This window comes from Culex pipiens, chromosome 1, assembly GCF_016801865.2.
Source record: "Culex pipiens pallens isolate TS chromosome 1, TS_CPP_V2, whole genome shotgun sequence".
NCBI lineage: Eukaryota > Metazoa > Arthropoda > Insecta > Diptera > Culicidae > Culex > Culex pipiens.
In genome coordinates, this window is record NC_068937.1 from 118,082,485 (window position 1) to 118,105,331 (window position 22,847).

Consider the following 22,847-nt stretch of genomic DNA (forward strand, 5'->3'; position numbering starts at 1 on the left):
TTCCTGAAATCATCTTAATTATATTTATTATATTGATCATATTTATTATATTTATTCTATTTACTATAGTTATTCTATTTATTATTTATTATTATCACAAAACTATATGCTTATCTGATAATACACTACAGACTCACATTTACACTTACAAACATCCAAATCATTTAATACAATACGCATTCAACCATTTTCATCGGCCCGATGAAATTCCCCTAACCCCCATTCCGAACATCCCAAAAATTTTCCGTTCACTTTTAAAAGTCGCATGGGTTTCCTGCACTTTTGCCACTAGCGAACAACAAAAACATCCCCTCCCAAATCACCACGGGACTATATGAGCGTAGCCTTGGAGCACAGTGTGGAAATTTATGTTCTTAGATATTTTTGGATGTACCGGGCAGCTATCAAATTGTCTAAGAATATTGAATTGACCATTGTGGCACCCCCTACAGCGTGGTGCAGACCCGTAAAGCTATGCTATGCTATGCTAATGCTATGCTAGGGGGTTCTGAGATTTCCATAAATTGTCCACGCTTCATCCAAAAAAGATTTTTTTGTGTTATCAATTATTTGAATATAAATTCGCATAATAATTGTCAAAACTGTGTTATTTGATGAATTCTTACATCAACTTTCATTTCAAATTAGTTTTGGCACTGTAATCAATGTCAAAAAGTTAATTAAAATAAAATATAAGTTTACCAAAAAATGTGAAACATTTCACTGAAACATCTGAAGCACCAGGAAGGCAAAGCAGAAATTTATGGTTAACAGCTTATTAAAGACCTAAAGAATGCCATTCACTTAAATTTCAGTCCAAATTTGAGCAAAAATGAGTGTCCGGAATTCGAAGCAAAAGTGTCCGAATTTCGAATCAGCTTTTATCAGTGTCCGGGATTCGAACCACTACAAGTCATTTTAATTTAAAAATTCGATGAAAAATGGTTAGAAAATATTTTGCATGAACTTTATTAAAATTGACAACTTATTACATGATTTTTTGCCAGAAGTGTCACTCAAACCCCAATGGTTTGACACCAACTGTTGTCAAACGAACGGGGTCACTTTTTAGTTTGACATCCCTTTTACACGGAGTTCACACAAACTAGCAAACGTTTGTTTTGATAGTGTGCGTGAGCACCGTGTAAAAAGTGACAGTTCGTCTCTTTTTAGTTTGACTTAGACCAACCAACGGGGTAAAAACTAAAAAAATGTCAAACGAAAAAGTGAGCAACCTCCGGGATTGAGGCTATTGTCCATACAAAAAAGTGGTTGAGATTTCCAAAATAAGAGTGTCCATGTGGTGTATGGATGGCCCAATAAGACACTTTTGAAAGTAGCGATGACTATACACACTACGAAAAAAACGTGTAATTTTCGGTCAAATTTGATGCACATAACTGGAGCGTCAAATTAGACGTATAATTGTGTCAAAAAACCCGGAAAATCACACGACCCAACATTATCCAAGGTCGTGTAAAATTACATTAAACGTAGTTTGGTTGAAACTAATTCTAATAGGAATCTTAAAATTTCTTATTGGATGAATAAAAACGTGGTTATATTATCTAAAATCAGTATTTATTTTTATTGAAGCACATTACAATTAATCACACAATTTTCATTAACTGCGCAAAATTTTCATCTTTTTTTTTTTTCTAAGATTTTTCATTATATTTGGCTGCCTTGTGGTTTTTGTCCACTGCCATTCTTTCGGCATACCTTTTGTACCGAGGCGGTCACCTCGTGGGAGGAATCATCAAGGTGTCAGCTGAAGGGAACTCACTATTTGTTTTAGCATGTTTTCACTATTTGCTCACTATCCACTCCGGAAACATCGGAACAGCAGCTTGCCGGAAAAGTTTTACTTAGCTCTTCGCGGCGGTTTTACGAATTCCACAACCTAAATCGAACGAAACGGAGAACGACAAAAAATGGTTAAAAGTCTGTCTCATCATATCAAAAATGATTTAACTTACCTCTGTCAATGATTTGATGGCAGATTCTGGCCAGAAAAGGTACAACATTTATGAAAATTAACGAAAAATTCTACTGCGAAAATATTCTTTGCGGCGGCACACATGTTTTTCGTTTTGACGTTTCTCCACTCTGACAAGCGTGTAGTGGGCAAGGCGCGTGGAATTGGGTTTCATTTGATGTAGGGGGTGAGGGGGTAATATGCACCCCCGGGGCAAAATGCACCTCCTGCTTTTCTCGGTATTTGGAAGAATTTTCCGGGGAAAAGGTAATAGAAATTGGAAGCTTAACATTGCTCAACCATGCTGAAAAAATTTGAGCATCGCAGTATAGAAACAGCTCAAGTTATTTGCAAAACTTTAAAATGTTGTGTTTTCATCTAATTTTTATTGAACTTTCATTATGATTTTTGGACAATATAAAAAGCATTTATTGATATTGTAAGTGTTAAGGTATATAGTTTTTGTCATAATCTTCATTATTCTGTAGATAGATGAGTCCAAAAACATCGAAAAATGCATTTTTAATTAAATTTTCTGCAAAAAGCGTGGTCGGGGCATAATGCATCGCTGTGAAGCTCCTTTGTAAAAACAGCGGTGTCATCTAGTGGTGACTAGTGAAAACTGATTTTACCCGGTGCATTTTGCCCCATGTTGTGGTGCATTTTGCCCCGTTGTTGTAGTGCATTTTGCCCCAATGTTGCGGTGCATATTGCCCCGCATGGTTGTTTGAAAGTAATCAAAAATGTTTTTAGAAATTTGATATTTTCGAAAAATTTTGAGGTTTTTTAAGACTTTTCTTACAGGGATGATGAAGAATAATAGTTGTTTTAGAACATCGAACAAAATTCTTCCACAGTAATGCTGTAATGGTTGAGAAATCACTGTTTTTTCCTTAGGGGGTGCATATTACCCCCTCTCCCCCTAACATTACATCAAATTTGATGCTCCAGTTATGTGCATCAGATTAAGCATAAAATTGGGTTATTTATGATGTAATTTTAGGTTTCGCATGATGTCACTGAATGCCAAAAGAAATTTTATCAATTTACGTCAAAATAAACATAATTTTACAGCGAATACACGTTTACATGATTTTATAATAGGTGCAATCAAGGATTACGATTGATTCAATTTTTTTTAAGTGTGTAGTTTTGCTTCTAAACTTTGCCCAGCAAACACGCCGTATCCTATTTATGCACTTTGTTTTCTAAAATTACAATCGATAGTCTGCAACCTTTGATAAATTTAACCATTTGCTATGCAATTGAAGTTTAATTAGTTGTGGAATCAAGCATGTGGAAAACCATTTGAATTATGGTTTAGCACATCATCTGAACCGTATGAAGTGGGTACAAACGCAAACTAGGGTATTTTAACCATTAGTGGACCCCCTAGTAGAGCCGATGCACATTTTTCACAAATTTTCAATATTTTAAGCACTTTTTCATAACCCTTTGTACAAAACAATGAAATCTGAAGTCTTTTGAACAATTTTGACTATTTGTTTCATCAGTTATTTGTTTTTGAGCAGAAAAATAGCCATTTGAAAAAAAAGTTTTTTTGACTTGTTATGGACCCCCTTGTCCTATAGTGGACCCGGGTCCATAATCCGATTGTGGACCCGGGTCCACTATAGGCAAACTGTTATTTTTATACCAAATTTAACCGATATTTGATGTTTTGATGCATGGTGTAGGTCTTATGATAGATATAATGAATAAAAGATGGATTTTGCTCACTTTTCATTATAAACAAATATTTTTTGTTAACAAATTTGGCTTTAAACCACGAAAAATCTAACAGACATTTAAAAACATTTATTTCCGAAAAAGATCAGAGAAAACGTTTCAAAAACCACTATAAACATAAAAATAATTAAAAATAGTAATCTTGATGCAAATTTTTCCATATTAATTACATAAATGGTTGACCGAAACTAAATAATTGATTTGTTTACAGTTGCTGATAAAATCACGCATGTTTATTTAAAAAAAAATGTGTTGTTATTGATTTATTATTATAAAATATCATTTCAAACTGCATTTATGATGCTTTAGTTAAGTACAATCAACTATAGTTTTGATTAATTATAAATTTTTATGGCTTCAGCATTTTTGGTACTTTCAACATGAAAACAGCTATATTTATACTCATAATTGAAAAATATGCGTTTAGGTTGATAACAACAAGCATTTATTGTATGTTTTAGAGAAACTTTTGCTTGAATACACAGTTTTCTTCATTTTTGAAGGTTAAATTAACAGGGGTCCACTTTTGGAAAAGTTTGGATTTCGTTGTCCTATATTGGACCCCCCTAATTTTTACTCGAAAATGGCAGTCTTCGCTTTATTTTAGTAAAGATCCTTAAACTTACATTATTTCGACTTGCTGAAATTAAATAATCAGTCAAAAAATGATTGGATGGAATTCAAACATAAAATATAAATGCAGTTTTGTTGTGAAAATGCTAGTGGCCATGGCTGATTTCAGATGTCGAACTCAAAACACTTATTTTGGTGAGAAGGACAATTCAATGTCAGTCAACATTGTTTTAAATGATGCTGAACATGCCAAATAAAAGATTTGTAGACAACAACACGCTTCAAATTGTGATTTTTTTGAATTTTTCATCAAAAACCCTTCAGAGGGTCCACTATAGGAAAGGGGTCCACTAATGGATAACGTACCCTATAATATCGATTTATCAGTGCCATCATGAACGTATTTGAAATTGGGAATCATTTTTTATTGGCATTGCTTCCACAGAGCAGCTACAGTTACTCAGTTTTTCTCTTCACTTTTACTTGCAGAAAAACCTGTACCAGGACCGGGAGATCGCTTCCTGTACCTTCCTGGAGAACGACCAGTTCTCCCGTGCTGCCTTCCACATTGCGTTCTTCTCCAGCTCCTACCTGGTGCCGCTGGTCCTGATCAGCGTCCTGTACATGTGCATGCTGTCCCGGCTGTGGCGGAGTTCCGTCGGGGGGCGTTCCGCAGAGTCGAAGAAGAGCAAAAAACGGGTCACCCGGCTCGTGGTGGTCGTGGTCGCGGCCTTCGCGTCCCTCTGGTTCCCCATACAGGTGAGTGCGGCCGATGTCGAGTTAATTAAAATCAGCGATGTGGCGAGCTATTCCCTCCCACGAGTGATGTAAATTAGCAACGGGTCAAGGGGACCAGGTCGCCGTGCCCGGAAGGGCGATGGATGGAAAATTATGAGTTAATTGCACTGTGCACTCAATTACTTCATTTGCGTACCATCTAACCTGTTTTATCAATATTATTTTTGTGACTTATGAAAGTATCAAGTGAGTCACAACTGAATTGAAATTAGTAATTAATAAAATTCCAGTGTTAGGAAATTTTAGGAACATCAAAAAAAAAAAAAATAAAGGTGAAATCGTACGTCCTTCCGCGCGAGATATCGAAAAGAATCAGAAATCAAAGAATAACTGTTCCAGACTTAAAATAATATTTTCTCTGATTTAAAAAAAAATACGATATTTCAATCTTGCCAGATTTTTGTTAACCGAACGAAGGTGCTTTGTAACTAGAAGAAAAATTGTGCAAAATTCAAAGCAATATTTTTTCATCCCACAGTAATCTTGATCCATAATTTTTCACTGCTTCTGAGTTATATTGAACAGAGGCACCTCGCATGTAAGTGGACTATTTCTCATCGACGACGTGTTCCACATTTGAAACCATAACTTGTTCCGTAATCTGTAACCACCATCTGGAGAGCTCATACTCCACACATTATTTTCCAACATATGTACATAAACAACACCGGAAAAAGGTATCGATTGTACCAGTTTCCCACCACCTCCCCAGGGATGTAAAAGTATCTCCTCCAAAAGGGGTCACCCGTCTTCCGGTGTGTGCTGAGATGGTTCGACCTGTCCCCGGGCGAAGTGAAATGATAATCCCGTGAATGGTTGCACGCGTCTGCAGTTTGTTCTCCCGCGGCTGCCGTGACTAGACTACGCGAGATCTTTTTTTTTTCTTCTTCCCGGAACCGCCAATCCATCATTTTGGCACTTACGTGCCGTTTAGGTCCCCCCGGGAGAGCTTTGAATATGTCATCGCCTGGCGTGCTAAAAGTCCTAGCGCCATTGCTGTCACCGGGATAGGAGCAACATACGGCCAGTACAGTGATGGTTGAAAGTTTTAGGATACAATTTTCCTAACTTAAGCTTATACTGAAGGTCAATAAAAAAAAAAAATCAGACACATTCCATCGGCAGTGTACTCATACGCAAGCATTTCCATACGTCCATACGTTCATCATGATGTTGGCCCCTGGTTTTGGCAGCAATGGTGGTCTCAAAAGACCGACGAATTTTAAAAGTGTGTGTGTGTGTACCGGAGAGAGAGTGACAATATACTTTTGTAAGTCATAGCCTAACGAAATGTGAGATATGCTTGTTTAGCGAAGAGCACGCGTTCCCTTTGCATAAATACATTTGGCAGCTCCTTGTCGAGAAATGTGATAAATATTTAAGCCTCCGTTTGCTCGCACGCGTGTATCAAGTTACGATCTGTGGAAATAATGGTATAAATTGCACAGAAATTGTTGCGTGTTGCAAAAACATTGGATGTTTTGAAATTTTGTGCAATTCATTATTTATTTTGTCAATTTAAAAAAAAACTTAATTAACCCTCGAATGCCCACGGAAGCACACGGTAAGTTAAATTATTATTCCGTCACGCTAAAATCAGCCAAAAAGGAAAAAAAGCTTTAATATGACTCTCAGTGTTGCAAATGAGTGATAAAAAAGCTATCAATAGATTATCTCTGCACCAAAAATATCCGAGAGTACACAGAAAAAAAAATCCGGTAAATTTACATCATTTATGATGTACCAAAAGTGCACGTCATTAATGATGCTAATTTACATGAACTTCATCGGAAATTTAAATGCCATCCGATGTAAACGTACCGAACAAAACTGTCACGAAAACATGTAAATTTCCGATGAAATCTACGTAAATTTACCCAATCCAAAAATTTTTTTTGCTCCGTTGAATCTAGAATCTGATGTAATTTTCATTAGCATTGGGATGTGTTTTGCCTCGGCTGCACCGTTAAAATCCATGCTATTAGCTTTGTATTGAATAAATAAAGCATGTATTTGAAATGCAGCATGACAAAACATAAAAATAATGCATATAAAAACTCATCAAAATCTAAATTCAACGGAGTAAAGATAAAAGAGCTGTGGAGATAATCAAGATTTACCTAAACAAATTTGCGACTCAAATTTGACTTATGATCAAGGATGTTTAATTTAACAAATTGCACTAATTCTCTTGTATTCTTGATTTTTTGTCGAAGAACGTATTATAATAAATAAAATCCCATCGTACTCCTTTTTTCACGCGATTGGTAGTGCTGGTCGGTTGCTGCCAATTCCTCCGCCGCGATTGCATGTGACTGCTGGTTGCTTCCCAGGCAGGGTGGCATTCCAGGGCCCCATCCGTTTGGTGAATGGTTCTGGTACTTTCCGATCGGTCCGGGACATGGTTCGACAGTTTGCCGATTGATGGTTCTGCGAAGGTGGAATTGCCGAAAAGGACGATGTTTTGGGTTCGTGCCACATAGATTGCTTCCCGCGGCCTGTTTCATGTGGCTTTGGTAGGATGACTGAAGCAGATCCGAGCAGATCTGAGATGCCTACGCGTCTAACATTGAGGCATGTGGCCTCAAACTTTCTTCCAACGGTGGTGGATGATCGCGCGAGTTCATCAAACTACCGTAGTCTACGGATCTGGCCGGTCCAATTTCTCGGATCTGGACGATGTGTTGACGATTGGCTAGCCCGCTCGGCGGGGGACCCGACTGCTGTGGAGATTTGATGACGTTCTACTCATTTGGCGACGGATTCGACCGGACTGAGATTGCTGTTGCATGTGTCCACTGCTACTCGTGTCGTTGAGTTGCTCGATGCTTTGGAGCTGATCGGCGATGAAACGTCAGTTCCACAGTAACCTGGTGCCTTCGACGCACCCACCTGAGAGGAGAAACAAAAAAAGAAACGTTCAACTCGTGAACTTCTTCCTAACCACTAACTAATCCTACCTGCAGCGATTCGTCCTCGAGCACAAACGCTCCGGCAACGCAATGTTATCCACCGGGTCCGGTTACGTGTCCATGACCCCGACCTTCTCCGTCCCCGCCGCCGACGTGGTGCCCTGCGGATGCTGCTGCTAAAGAGGAAGAAGCAAACGAAGTTGGTATTCCTGGCTGTCGATTGGACCGGCGCTGCTGCTGGTGTCGATATTGTTACTGCCGCGTAAGAAGTGTGCGCGGTATGAAGTACTTACAAAAGTGTAATGCTGGCGCGAGCTGGAGGTTTTCCGATTTTGGTGATTTATCTGCTTGAGACGGATCCGATATGGGCCCGTGGAGTTGGTGCTGAAGGCTGAACCACATCGGCCTTCGACACCGGAGTATCTAAAGAAGCTTGCTTGTTGGGCGCTGGAATAGGTGATGTTGAGACTGAAGGCGCAGCTGAGACCATCGTAGAAGATCCTGGGGAAGATTACGTTGGCTGGGTGTAGCTGGCCGTTGGCGTGGCCGATGAAGAAGAGACGTATTGTAAGTGACAAACTTGGCAAACATTCCATCGGCTGCAGTTGGGTCGGGTAGCACCACTTGTGTTAGAGTTGGCCAATTATTGAATCGTGCTGGTGTCGGCAATCAACGCAGGCGTGGTGAAAGTTTTGGCCACCGAACTCTAACACCTAACATTGTCTAAGGAGCCGCCGGCACAGGCACCGATCCAAACGCCGCATAGTCGGCAGTCATTTCAACCGGCAGCTGGTTTGCTCACCAGCACCTCCAAAACCTAACTTCTGCTTCGGCACTTCAGCAGCAGCAAGTTCGTCCGCGGTAGGTGGATTAAAATTGTCCAGTTGGCCGAGGCTGCCGACCGACTGCGGGCCGGGGCACGTTTTGAACAGATTGTACGCGGTCCTCGTCGCGTCGTGCGTCACGAGCATCTACCCGGCGTAGGAGTTTCGGCGAGTTGATGCTGCCGACGGCTGAACTCGATTAGCAAAAGCAGATGGCGTCTTAAGCGTGCGAGTGGGCAAAATGGAAAGGTGATTGTCTCGTAGCTAGGCTCTTGGAGTAGTATCTGAAGGAATAGAGGGAAATAAGGAAAATCACATTATAAGTAACTTTTATGAAAAAAAAGTTTGAGTATTTCAGTCAACTTACCGGTTAGCTGACGGTCTAATCGCGGAAACAGATTGAACCCGAGGTGCTGGAGCGGTCATCGATACTACGAGGAGTCACAGTTGCAGCTTCCGTCGGACCACCATTTGGACACCATCCAGTGGGAGTGGGTTTGCGCTGGAGGATAAACCCCAACTCTTTCCCCCACGACAGTTCCGACCATCCGCGTTGACCCAGCGAACCAATTCCGACCGTCCGCGTCGAATTCCGCGATCAGTAACTTTTACGAAAATCTGTTGAAAGAAAACGTGTTTGCATTTTCCGACCAATTTGAAATGTCAAAAACAAAGGATTATTTTTCTCTTCCGTCTTGGATTGCACCTTCCGGATTGTCCGGAAGAGACAAAAACAGAGAGAAAACTAATTCCTCCAACATATTTTGCAACGTCCTAACAATTTTGTTGGATCATCCGAATTGTCCGGACGTTGCAAAATATGTTGAAGGAGGAAGTTTTTTGCCTCTTCCGGACAACCCGGAAGGTGCAAAACTAGACGGAGGAGAAAAAATAATCTGCAAGGCGCATAACTGTATTTGCCCCTTTGAGACCACCCAGAACTAGATCCGGAAAGTTTGAAATGCAATTTTACAAGAACTTACCTGTATCTAACTGAACTCAGCAGCAAAACTTGCGGAAAACTAAACGTCATTAAAAATGACAAGTTCGGCTTTTGACCTGCCGTTTGAGTAAACAATCCACCCAAAATCAAGTTTAGAAAACCACTCATTTTCAGTTCGAGATCCGAACTTGATTTTGAGTGGAATCGAACTTGATTATGAGTACATCCAGCTGACCGTACCACGTGGCCCACCCTTTCATCCAAGACACCAACCGTACTTGCGAGGAACACGTTTCGGGAAGAATACTGAGTAAATAAGGAGTTTAGTATATTTCAATGAGCATTTTTTTCATAACGTGTATTTTTGGCCAGATGTTCTGGATTTCTGTCAACGTAACTTTGTTTTTTTTTTTGTTTTTCGTCATCTCGTCTGTTCTAATCTGCTTTGTTCAACGTTTTTATTGTTAAAATAAGTTGATGGTGTTTAAAAAGAATTTTCCTTCATTTTCCGCGGAGTAGCACCGATCGTGAGTCTGCGGATCATTGATATGTTGGTGATGATGAACCAGCACGGGTTGGTCCACTTCCGAAACCCTGTGGATGCGCGAGTTCATCTGCTTCAGCCTGACGATGGAAGCACCGCTTGCCGCTTCCATCAATGGCAGATCAAATGAACTAGCTGCATTAGCGAGGACACCAGTCCAGTCCGGTCAGGTACGGTGAGTTTTCTTGGCTGGTCATGTTGCACGAGGACAAGGTTAATCCGCACGTTGAACGATCACGAGTGCGGAGATTCGTTAATCGGGACGAACGCTGAAGATTGCATTTTGCATGGCCACTGGTAGCAGAGCACGCAGCATATCGGGATAACCGGAACGACTGTTCCTCACAAGAAGCTGAACAAGGAATCGTTCGACCTTATCGTCCTCGAACAGTGATTTAACCTGTTTGAAAACATCCCGCCAGCTGGCGTTCCCCTGAAGATCACCAAGTTTGTCGGCACCAATTATTTTCCCTCCGGCTGAGACAAAACACATTCGGCTCCCACGACAAGTTCGACACGACAAGTCCCCATCGAACGATCTGCATCGGAACCCGTTTCAAACTTGAGCCCAGCCGGACTTTCTTCTGTTTACCGTGCCAGAACCCATTTTAAAAATTTACCTGTTTTGATTCTTGAAGATTATGCCGCCGGTATTATTCCCGCTCATAATGTCTTGCGTCAAATCTCTTCTCGAAATCTTCACCGTCAAGTAATGCCAAAAACGATTTTTGATTGTCCCCGAATGGTCTTCCAACGTAAACAAACTTTTGCTTGCTTGTAATTGAATTGGAACAATCAATCGACCAAACTGCACAACAATGAATTGGTTTGTTTTTGCAAGCTGTCATTTGCCACAACATACCTTTTTTGAAATTTACAGTTTTTCAATATTTGCATGGACTAATTTTACATTGAATTCGTCTTTTACATGCGTTTCATTCATTCAAAGTTGTTGCTTTTCCCAAACAAAAAGTTGATTACATAGAATTTTGACGTTACATCGGATTTCAATTTACATGATGGTCCTTTAAATAGTCTTTAGCACTTTGCATCAGATTTCGATTTTACATGAAGGGGGTTTACGTAAGATTCATGATTTACATGCCGTTTAAATTTACACTTTTTTTTCTGTGATAGCGGCCGTCACGATAGCTTGTGAGATCTCTTCTTGTGTCTCATGATTCCCAGCGATTTCATTCTCTCTCTATCACTCTTCCCCTTTTCCTCGACTTTGCGCTCTCACCGCTGAGTCTCTCAATCTCTCCGAAAACTGCAATGAGAGAACGCGAGATGGCGATTAGAAGCCGACCACGCATGACGTCCCGTTAAACTGCGTTTGCGAAATTGGTTTTGTGGCGGCTTTTGTGGTTAAACGCTGTTGCGGTAGGATGATCGTGGAAGCGGGAATGAGAGAGAAAAGGAAAATGTCAATCGCGAGTGTGTAAACACGAAAACGTGTCGGCTATGTTCGGCGCTGAGAGTTTCAATGAAGAGAGAAGAGCAGTTATATTTGAGGCTTGAATATTCAGGCGGGATAATTGTAGTTGCTGAGAGCTGATATTTTGATATTTTAACAACCCTGATGACTCTTAAAGATGGTAAATAATGACTCAAAGCAACAAATAAAAACCGAGCAACGTAGCCTAGTGGGTGACGCTTCCGCCTCGTAAGCGGTAGAACGAGGTTCAAACCCCGGCTCAGACCAACACAACTGGTGATCTTTTTTTCTTCTGGAATCGATTGCTTAGTAAAGGGAAGGTAGAGTATCGTCACAAGCTGGACCTTATCACGACACCTTTGCCTTAGAGATGGCGACCTATGGAATGTTAACACTAGCTTTAATATGTTAACATTAAGTTAAAAAAAATAGCCACTGAAGCCGCTTTGTTAATGCGGCCCGATACTCTTCATGGGTCATGGAAACATCTACTTTAGAGCAATTCCAGCCCAAAACAAAAATTTTTAGGTACATTTTTCTTTCAATGAAATTTTGTAGACATGTTATCCTAGGCAAGTTTAAGCCAGTTTTGTGTATATGGAGCCAGTTACACTCGATAATGACATTTGAGAAGGGCGTTTTGTGAGATTTTTTGATTTTTAAGTTTAAAAGTCAAATTTGATGGTGAGCCCACGATTTTTTTTCGTTCAGCATTTTTGTGAAAATAGCCTAAGATGTTACAAAAAGACAAACAAAAAATGCAGGATGGAGCAAATCACCTAAAAAATACAAAAATCATTTACTGAAACTGTTTTACGTTTCCAATTCAAATGTGGTCAAAGACAAACTTATGGGAAATCGGACGAGCTTTTCGGTAAAAATATTTTCGAGACTGAAAAATCAAGTCTGTCATATAGAAATTGCCAAAAAACATCACAAAATCTATTTTTTCAACATTTGTGTATTTGAAACCACTGTAACTTCATAAAGATTGGACTTAGGACAATGGTCAATATGGAGACTTTTATGTAAAATTGTCTGGAGAATCGGCTCTCATGTTCGGTTTTTGAAAATTTTGACGTTTAGAGCACTTTTCAAAAAAAAAGAGTCAGTAAATGATTTTTGTACTTTTTTATGTGATTTGCTCCATCCTGCATTTTTCGTGAGTCTTTTTGTAACATCTTAGGCTATTTTCACAAAAATGCCGAACGAAAAAAAAACGTGGGCTCACCTTCAAATTTAAGTTTTAAACATAAAAATCAAAAAATCTCATATAAGTGGAGTATTTTTTCTTTCAGTGTATTTTTTTCGGAAATCCCGTCAAATTTCCTACAAGTTTGTCTTCGACCACTTTTTGATACGATGCAACGGCTTCGAGTTATAGCAATATTTAAATTACGAAATACAAAAATATTTAAAACACAAACGCCCTTCTCAAATGTCATTATCGAGTGTATCTGGCTCCATATACACAAAAATGGCTTATATATACCTAGGATAACATGTCTACAAAGTTTCATTGAAATTGGAGAGGTTCGGGTACAACTGATTCCCTATTTGACATGAAATTGCTCTTTACTTACTACGGGCCTGCCCAACGTCCGGCCCGTGAAGCCATTTCATCCGGCCCGCGACGGCTTTTCAAAATAGTTCTATGACCGGCCCTTCATAAAATATTCAATAAATAAATTGAGCGTCTAAATAAAAAAAATATCTTGAGATCAATTGTTCAGATATTATAACAAAACATTTATTTGTTTATTTTGCTTTTGGCATACAATGTTGCTAATTCAACGTTTGTTAGGATTGTGCCTTTGTATTTTTGAAATGATTTTATTTCACATCTAAACATTCTTAATGTTTGAATTTGATTCTTATCATTTCAATACTGATATATATCAGAAATAATTATTTAACTTGAAAAATATGCAAAAAGATTGCAAAATACACTGAATTCTAATTTCTTAAAGTTTTGGCTGTTTTTATTTCTAATTCAATTGTTTCTTTTTTGAGGATTTTGATTATTATTTTTTTTCAGAGCAACTTTTCAATGATAAAGTTTTTTTTCATAAAATTATTTTTATTACGTCCTTTTCAGTACTGGGACCTGGTTAGGACCGAGTCGACTTTTTGTAATTACATTTGACTTAATAATTACAGAGGATCTTGTGTGTAAATGTTAGTGGGAGGGGAGCCGATTACCCACGGCCTACTCGGAATGCTGGAAAAAAGCTTAAAAAAGGCAAATTAATCATATTGAAAATAAAGATCGCTGCAAATATTTAAAAAAATAAAAAAACAATCGAAAGAAGTTAAGAAATCAGATAGCATTTTTTTCATAATCTTCAATAATTCTAAGAAATTTGAAGAATGACGAATCAAATATAAATTTGTATACACTTTTTTTAAATTTCATGTCTTTAAAAAGGACTCGTGGCGCAGGGGTAGCGGCTTCGGCTGCCGATCCCGATGATGCTATGAGACGCGGGTTCGATTCCCGCCTTATCCACTGAGCTTCTATCGGATGGTGAAGTAAAACGTCGGTCCCGGTTTCTCCTGTCTCGTCAGAGGCGCTGGAGCAGAAATCCCACGTTAGAGGAAGGCCATGCCCCGGGGGGCGTAGTGCCAATAGTTTCGTTTCGTCTTTAAAAAAATGAAATATTTTGTAAAATATTTTAATAAAGGTGCACAACAACGCAAAAATTGTTTTTCCGTAGAGAAGATTTGAATCCAAAATTCGTTTTAATAAATTTTATCTTGCCTCGTTGAAACTTGCAACGAATAAATTTTGATATTTTTTAAAGTCAATGATGGCAGGGAATTCAATTTCAATCGACAAAAACAATTACAATACAGTTTTGTCCAAAACAAAATAAAAGTAAATCAAATAAACACATCTTTGAAAGTAATCTTTGTATTTCTTTCTTCAAAACAAATCTTTTGAATCTTATTTGCAACACTTGTTTATGTATTTGTTTACTCGAATTAGCCTATTAAAATAAATTTTACGAAAAATTTTTTTACTGTTTTTTTACTTTCACCAACATTAGTTGCGGTAAAAAAAGAAAAAGCATTAGTTCCGGCCCGCTTCTGCTTTAGAAAAATCAGATCTGGCCCGCAGGTCCAAAAGGTTGGGCACCCCTGACTTACTAGCAACACATAAAACATATTTTTTTCTTCTCTTGGCCATTTGTAAATTTTCAGTCAATGTATGTTTACAGTACTTTGGAATGCATCATTTTCAAATGTTGGTGCCAATCTAAAGCATAAAATGATTTATTGCCTTACCCAGATAGTTAAGATTTTTCTTATCTGAACTGAAAATAGAGGAGAAAAGCAACTCGCGACAACATAGAGAAGAAAAGCAACTCGCGACAAAATTTTGAGGCTAGGAATTTTGACAAGTATGAGTTTCATAAAGTATTCGCCTCCTTTTCTCTCCCACAGAAAACCTGGGAACGAGGTAGCTGTCAAACTAGGCCAAAATGTTAAAGTAACTCACAAAATGAACTTTGAGTGATTTGAGTTCATTCCTGACGTCAGGATTTTCTCCCCTATTTTGAGGCTAGGACTAGGGCTAGGAATTTTGACAGGTATTATTTTCATAAAGTATTCGCCTCCTTTTCTCTCCCACAGAAAACCTGGGAACGAGGTAGCTGTCAAACTTGGCCAAAATGTTAAAGTCACTCACAAAATGAACTTTGAGTGATTTGAGTTCATTTCTGACGTCAGGATTTTCTCCTCTATAAACCAAGAAGGTAGCAAATGAACTCAAAGAACTCAGTGTTCATTTTTAGAGTGACTTTTGAATGGTTTGACAGATGTCATTGCCGCTGTCATGGACTATGAATTTTTGTAGAATTTTTTTTTTGCGTTTCCAACTACCAGCGTGAAAAACCGTGTGGCGGAAGACTTGTTTGCAGGTTCAGCAATTTCCCTGACCCCTCTTCGATGTCCGTGAAACTTTGCTCTAAGAGGTAATTCTAATCAAGAATCCGATATCCATGTCTTGAAATCTCATGACGGTGAGACGGTACAGAAATCAATAAAGCACGTTATATGAAAAATTGTCCATAACCAAGACTGAGAAAGACTGAGAAATTTCATCGATTTGTTACTTATTTGCTGCTGTTTCAGAAGAAGAAACTATTGGCATTTATGTATGGTTCTCATATACACTCAACCCTCGGTGGTTGGTCACTTTTTCGTTTGACACTTTATAGTTTGTACCCCGTTGGTTGGTCAAAGTCAAACTAAAAAGTGACGAACTGTCACTTTTTACACGGAGCTCACACACACCTTAAAAACAAACGTTTGCTAGTTTGTGTGAACTCCGTGTAAAAGGGGTGTCAAACTAAAACGTGACCCCGTTCGTTTGACAACAGTTGGTATCAAACCACCGGGGTTTGAGTGTATGACAAAATAAAACTACTTAAAAAATTATACTCTGACAAATTTGGGTCAAAAATTTAATTAACTAAAAGGTTAAAAAATCCAAAATAATGAGATGCAATGTTGACATTTATCAGCCCCAAGGATGATTTTACTTCATTTCCACTACCACTTTCATCTGCCATCGAAGTAATTACATGTGCGCGCACACACACACGCAATTTCCATCCTTATAATAAAATTGATGCCGGTTTATTATGAAATTTCCATGAGACGCCACAGTTTATTGCCTGTGATCACTCGTTTTTCGGGGTGAGTTTTTTTTTGCAATTCAGCCCTTTGGCATCTTGGTGACACACGGATATGTAAAGTGAGTGAATTTAATTCAAAATTTGGGTAAAATTTTAAATAACCAAAAAACTTTGGATTGTGAAATAGATTTGTTTTTACTGGATTAATGAAATCCTAAAATAATTTAGAAGAAAATTATCAACCCAAAATTTTGAACAATTTTTTTGGTATATTTGCAAGTGATTTTCGCTTGAAATTCCATGTGAGGTTCGCGCGATAAGCCGGTCGGCCGTTGCATCTCGCGAAGGTAAAGAATTCAATCAACTGCGTTACTCAGCGTAAAATGTTCACTCAATTTTGGGCGATCGAATTTCATCCACCAAAATTGAAGGGTGTAGCTTGTCTGATTGAGATTTTTTAAGCATTTATAAAATGCGTATAATTCAACTACATTAAAAAAAATCCACAATCATGAAAAAAAATATTTGAAAAAGCTTTGATAAAGCACATAAAAGTTTTTTTTTAACTACAAATATTACACCACCCTAGCGGCTTCGAACTTTATATTCTCAGGAGGATTCGCACCAATAGAACTCGGGAACGGTGTGAGTGGATTCCCGTGAAATAAATACAATTCAATTTTTCCATGATACCTCAATCTTGCTTTATCGCATCGAAACGATACGTGGTATTTGCACAGTCGTTGAGAACCCTCAAAATCTTCCCCCAAGTGGAGTCGTACATATACAAACACAAGCATACAGTACAGCTCCGTTGGTTTGACACTGTTATGTTTTGTTGCTTATTTGAAACACGATAACAATCAAATAAACCAGAATGCGGTACATAAATTGACAAAAATCACCGTCAAACAATCGAGGTTTTACTGTGCACCCATATAGGTTTATATTTGGTTTCCTTCGAAATTGCAAACAAAAATGTTGGCCATGGGTGATAATACCGAGAGGGAGGAGGGGAATTGAGGAACGCAGTCATACATCAGATCGGCTCGAAATTTCCCAAAGACGAGTTCGATGGCTTCTGAATCAATGGAAGTGAAAAAAATTCTTCGAAGTCGGTACGGCGACAGTTTGAGTCTGATAGATTTATTTGGAAAGAAGAAATAAAAAAATTAAACCGGCATGCGTGACAGAGTGGGTGTTGAATTGAAAGAAGATTAAATTGCATTATTTAGACTCAACACGGGTTTCAATACTGGAAAAGGGTGGGTGTTGGATCCAGCAGGGGAAACTTTCGTAACTCATTTATATTTTAATTCCCGGCATTCTCAATCATATATTGAGACTTCGATCAATGGTCTTCTTAGTAATTTTGATATGCTTAAGATTTCCAATCATCGCTGGTAACGACATCTAGAAAATGTATTTGACACATTCTACTGACTGGTATACCAGCAAGATAATATCCAAACTAAATTTAATGGCAGCTTATTGGCAGCTTACATGGATTCTACACATGTGGCTTCTAAAACCAACTTTTACAACTTTTATTATAAACTCCAAATTTTACGCAAGTGATGTTTCAACTTCAATATACCGAAATATCATGTCAAAAAAAAGTACCTCCGAGAAACCAGAAATATATAAGAAACTTTTTTTTTCAAATCTGATCTCATGAATCTCATCAAAACAGAGTTAATTTCATTTCTTGTCGAATACAACCAGGTAGATTGAAAATGATTCCATTGATTCAGAAGCCATCGAACTCGTCTTTGGGAACTCGAGACAAAGGTCTTTCGATTACCTAACCAACGACGGGTTGGAGGTTGCGTCCGGACATAGTTTACATACATTTAAGTGAGATCCGGATATTTGTGGAAACACATTTTTAATTAAAAAAAACTACTACTTATCGAAACGTCAAACAATTCTATAGCGATGTATGGGGCCTTAAACCAAGTTGAATTCAACTGATTTGATCAAAGTTGGTTCAGTCAGTGCTGAGAAAATTCAGTGAGAATTTTGGTTACATACATACATACACAAACACATATACAGTCGACATAAAAGCGTGCGAGCCGAGACGCGAGCAGGGAGAGAGCAAAATATGCAGTTTTCTCTCTCTCTTTGAACTTTGGTCTCTCATCGACAGATTTGCAAAATATTTTGGAAAAAATAGAACAAAATCTTTAACCTACCAAACATACAATAATTTCCTTAACATGTTTTTTGAACAAAAACAAAATTCAAAATAAAGCTTAAATAGCTGTCGTAATAAAGTCTAATTGGTTTGAATTGCTTTTATGAACAACTGCTAATTTGTTGAATTCTAGAGTTTTGATCGTTCAAATTTTCTTTGGGAAATGTTGTTTCTTATTTTATTTTATGGATTTATATTGAGATGCAGTAAAATAACAAAAAATCAGACTTTTTGTACTTAACTATGGCTTTTATTTGTTTTGTGGCTATCAATTCAAAATTTGTTATATGCTTAAAAAGCCCATTTTGAAAATCAATGCAAAAATAAACGTTAAACAACGTCCAATCGGTTGCAGGAGTTTTTGTTAAATGGAAAATTAAATTTTCATCGATATTATTTTTTTCCCTCTAATTTTCAAAGGAAATTTTGAAGTGAAACGTAAAATACAATTTTTAAAGGCCTAATTGTTTTGGTCAGGAAACTACAGCATGCGATTTCAGGATTAGAATGGTCAATATTCGGAATGTCTGCTTAGTGAGAATTATGAATAATTTTTGCTTTAATCTAATCCAATGAAACATAAAAAAAAAGTCATTCTAAAGAAAACTCCAGGGTAAAACATGTGGTTAGATTACGCATCAAGTTTGTTTAGTTTTAGTTTTTTTTTATTTATCTGTAATTGCAAAAAGTTGCTATTTAAATAAAAAATCAAGTGCTCAACAATGCTCACAACAATACAGTATGGCCCATAAAAAATGCGACATGTGCATTTTTTCACCGAAAAATTGTTCCATTCTAAAATGTATTTAACAAACTGATTTTGTTATGTATCATGGTGTTAGTTTGGTATATTTTGAAGATATTTTCATGACAGTTTTTTGCAGTTCGCCAAAATTGGGTTTTGGTGGGCTACAATAATGGATGTATTTTTGGTACAAAATTTACCTAAAATCCATACCTTATATCTTCAAAACGATACATGTTAAAATATCCAACCCTGTGTCCAAAGCATCGTTAGAAGTCCCTCTTAAATACGCCCAAATTTTGATAGAATCGGTCATTTTAGAGGAAAATGCCATTTGGGTTATCATCTTGAGTGATTCGGTCTAAATAAATTAATAACTTAAAACCTATACAGAATGGCTTTAAAGATTGCCCAACGGCTCTATACTGTTAAAAGTCATATTAGGGCATCTGTTAGAGTCAATTACCATCATTTGTTTAATTATTTTTTCCCCTTGAATCATTGCAGGCTCCAAAAACTTCTAAAAATTTAAGCATTTTCAGAATCGGGATATTTTTGAACAAATCACTGTTTTAGAGTATAACTGGTAAATGGAATGTGTAAAATTCGATGAAACTAATTGTGACACATCTCAAAAACAAGTAACCTTGGAGGCTGTTTACTTTTTAATCCATACAAAAATTCAGAGCTGGCTCTTCAGAACGACCAAAATAGAAAAGTAATTTTTCCTTTATATGGCCTGGGCTGGGAGCAAATTGGAGAATTTTAAGTTTAAATGTGTTGTGACATTTTTTAAAGCTAAAGAAAAGGTTTTCAATGCATTATTCGATTTTTTGGATCCCATTTAACATGTACACATGTTATATACATCGTAAATAGTCAAAACAGGGCCGATTTTCACCAAATAACAATGTCGCATTTTTTTATGGGCCATACTGTATTGCTAACATCGTATAATTTCACTTTATTATTCGAGTTAGGTAATTTCACGGACTATAAGCCTACGCTATTTACTTTTGGGCCAATAGCAGTTTTGCTAATAGTTTTTCATTTTTTCTATAACAAACATTATCCGTGAAATTACCTATCTTTTGACCTATAGGAGTATGGGTGTTGGAGGCTGTTGCAAAAAGATATTAAGGTTTTAAAAAAATCAATTTTTGACAGTAATTTGCAAAAGCTAAGAGAAAAAGTCAAACCAATCCTGGATGTCTATGGCACATTTTGAAGTGCATCAAAAGACCTATAGAATGCATCTAAGAGAGTTGGAATTGATGAAGTTTTACGGAAATGCGAGCAATTTTAAGATTTATTAGGTTTATTGGACCGCAAACTTCAAAGCCCGTTTCAATGCTTGAAAAGGGATTTATCACTGAACGGGACTGCTCGATATTCGATTGAACTTTCTATCAGCGATCATTTCCCAAAACGATATTTGATTCCTTCACACAAAGCCGTCGTTTCTGGTTTGCACCGGAAGCAAAGCAAGAACGCCCAGCAGCTGGACACCGAGTTGCGGCTGAGGACAAAAGCAAAGGCCAGCAGAGCCAACCAAGACCCCTACACAATCCCCCTTCCCTTCCCACGCCTTGTCTTTAACATCAATCCCTTCCCTACTAACCCCGAGTAGGCCGCGGGTAATCGGCTCCCCTCCCACTAACATTTACACACAAGATCCTCTGTAATTATTAAGTCAAATGTAATTACAAAAGCCAACTCGGTCCTAACCAGGTCCAAGTACCAAAAAGGACCTAATAAAAATAATGTTATGAAAAAAAACGATATTTGATCGCTGACACACAACGCCTATCATGATCGTCGTTGCTTAGCAACGGTCAGTGAACGTAAACACGAAGACGAAACGAACGAAAAATGAGCACCACTCAAGCAGCCGTCTGAACGAGACAACAAGCTCTTTCTCTTTCTCTCGTTTTTGTCTCTCTCTTCCTAGTGTATGCTGCGTGGTGACAGAAATCATATGATTGCTATCATTGGAGAGATGATCGGAATCTCGGTAGAATGTCAAACGACCGCTCTGTAGGCGATTTTTCTCCTTTCAATGATTGTGTGAGTGACTTTGCGTAGCACTCATTCCTTTGTGTGTGAAACGAACAAAAGCAGATTGTAAAAATCAGGTTGTCGTGGTGAAGACGATTAGAGTGCTCTGTCAGCTATCACAAACAAAGTCGAAATTTCGCAAGCCCTGGCCCGTTTTACCCCACTTCCCTTTGTCGTAGAGGGCTCATATTTGGCATGAGTTCGTCCCATGTATAGACAAACAAATGCTGAAAGTTTCATTCAAATCGGAGAACCACGATACGACCTCTAGAACAAACCGAGCAATATTTACAAATACTGCCTCTTAAAAATTACTGAAGAGATTTTTTGAACAGGTAAACATTTTGGCCACGCTTCGCCTCTAATGTGTTTGATTGCAAATTTCACAACCAATAGAGGACCTAATTAATTACAACTATTTTGCCGACAGTCAAAGTGACATACAGTAATTTTTAATCATTTGTGGTGCCACGTGCACTATTCCGCTTTTTAATCTTACTCATTAGTGGTGGATTCAAATTAGTACCAAACATAATTGGAACTGGTTCCACGTGTATCTCTCCCTCTATACAACGTCTCGTTACTGTCACGTGTTTGTGCTGTATCTTTTTTTTTCGCGCACCTCGCTTCAAATTTCCCGTTAAAGGTAAATTATAGCGTCATGTAGCCATCAAAGCTGCCTTCCATGTTCCATTTTCCCATTATCGCGATGCGCCCGCACACATCTGTCAATGTGGCAAAAAAAGGTACATCTACAGCTCACTCCAACAGGTCCACCCGGAGGTGGGTCATAAATTTCCACCGCCGGTAAAAGTCAATTTTCCGCGTCGTTTGGAGCGAACATGTTTGTTAAAAATTACTGGCCATGTATCAACTGTGTACAATTTTATGGAGATGAACATTCTGGGATCACCTTTTTTTTATAATATCTACTTGGAAAAATTATTTGGTTGTCCATTTTGGATCAACTTCAGCTGAATTTATTTTTCCTTAGTAATTTTAAACAGTATTAAATTTTCCATAATTAATTTTCTTTTCAGATCATACTGGTGCTAAAGAGTATGGAAGTCTTTGTACCCGATACGTACTTCAAGATTTCGCTCCAAATCATCTCTCACGTGCTGGCGTACACGAGCTCCTGCATCAACCCGCTGCTGTACGCGTTCCTGTCGGAAAACTTTCGGAAAGCGTTTCGAAAGGTAAGCCTGAGCTAATAATCCCATTTGAGGATCTCGCTTCGTATAGCAAAACAAAAAACCTTCTTCTTCTTCTTGTTTCTTCGAAAAAAATTTCAAGCGTTTTCAAATCCTTAATCCTGGTTGAAGTTTGTTTCTCATCCAAATTTAAAGAATAGAAAAATGCTGAAAAATCCAGGTAATTTCACATTCACTAAAGTTCAACCGACCCTAAATGACAGGGAAGTTGTAACTGGATTTTTTGAC

At 38.0% G+C, this 22,847-nt stretch overlaps 1 protein-coding gene and 1 long non-coding RNA gene across 3 annotated transcripts in view; one reads left to right on the forward strand and one right to left on the reverse strand.

Moving 5' to 3' along the window:
- The window catches only part of LOC120416327 (allatostatin-A receptor), a 122,302-nt gene that overhangs the window by 63,315 nt on the left and 36,140 nt on the right, over nucleotides 1–22,847 (forward strand). The window contains exons 2-3 of the mRNA XM_039578057.2: nucleotides 4,790–5,059; nucleotides 22,446–22,604. Coding sequence (XP_039433991.1) covers nucleotides 4,790–5,059; nucleotides 22,446–22,604 — 429 coding nt within the window. The remainder of the gene's footprint in view (nucleotides 1–4,789; nucleotides 5,060–22,445; nucleotides 22,605–22,847) is intronic.
- On the reverse strand, nucleotides 7,247–9,938 carry LOC120416342 (uncharacterized). Of its 2 annotated transcripts, XR_005605332.2 has the most exons (5): nucleotides 9,818–9,938; nucleotides 9,202–9,452; nucleotides 8,304–9,118; nucleotides 8,059–8,186; nucleotides 7,247–7,990 (listed from the first exon to the last, which is right to left on the reverse strand). It is a non-coding gene; the product is annotated as an uncharacterized LOC120416342 (long non-coding RNA). The 2 variants fall into 2 exon arrangements; XR_008212451.1 differs by lacking the exon at nucleotides 9,818–9,938 and having other exon boundaries at nucleotides 9,202–9,625.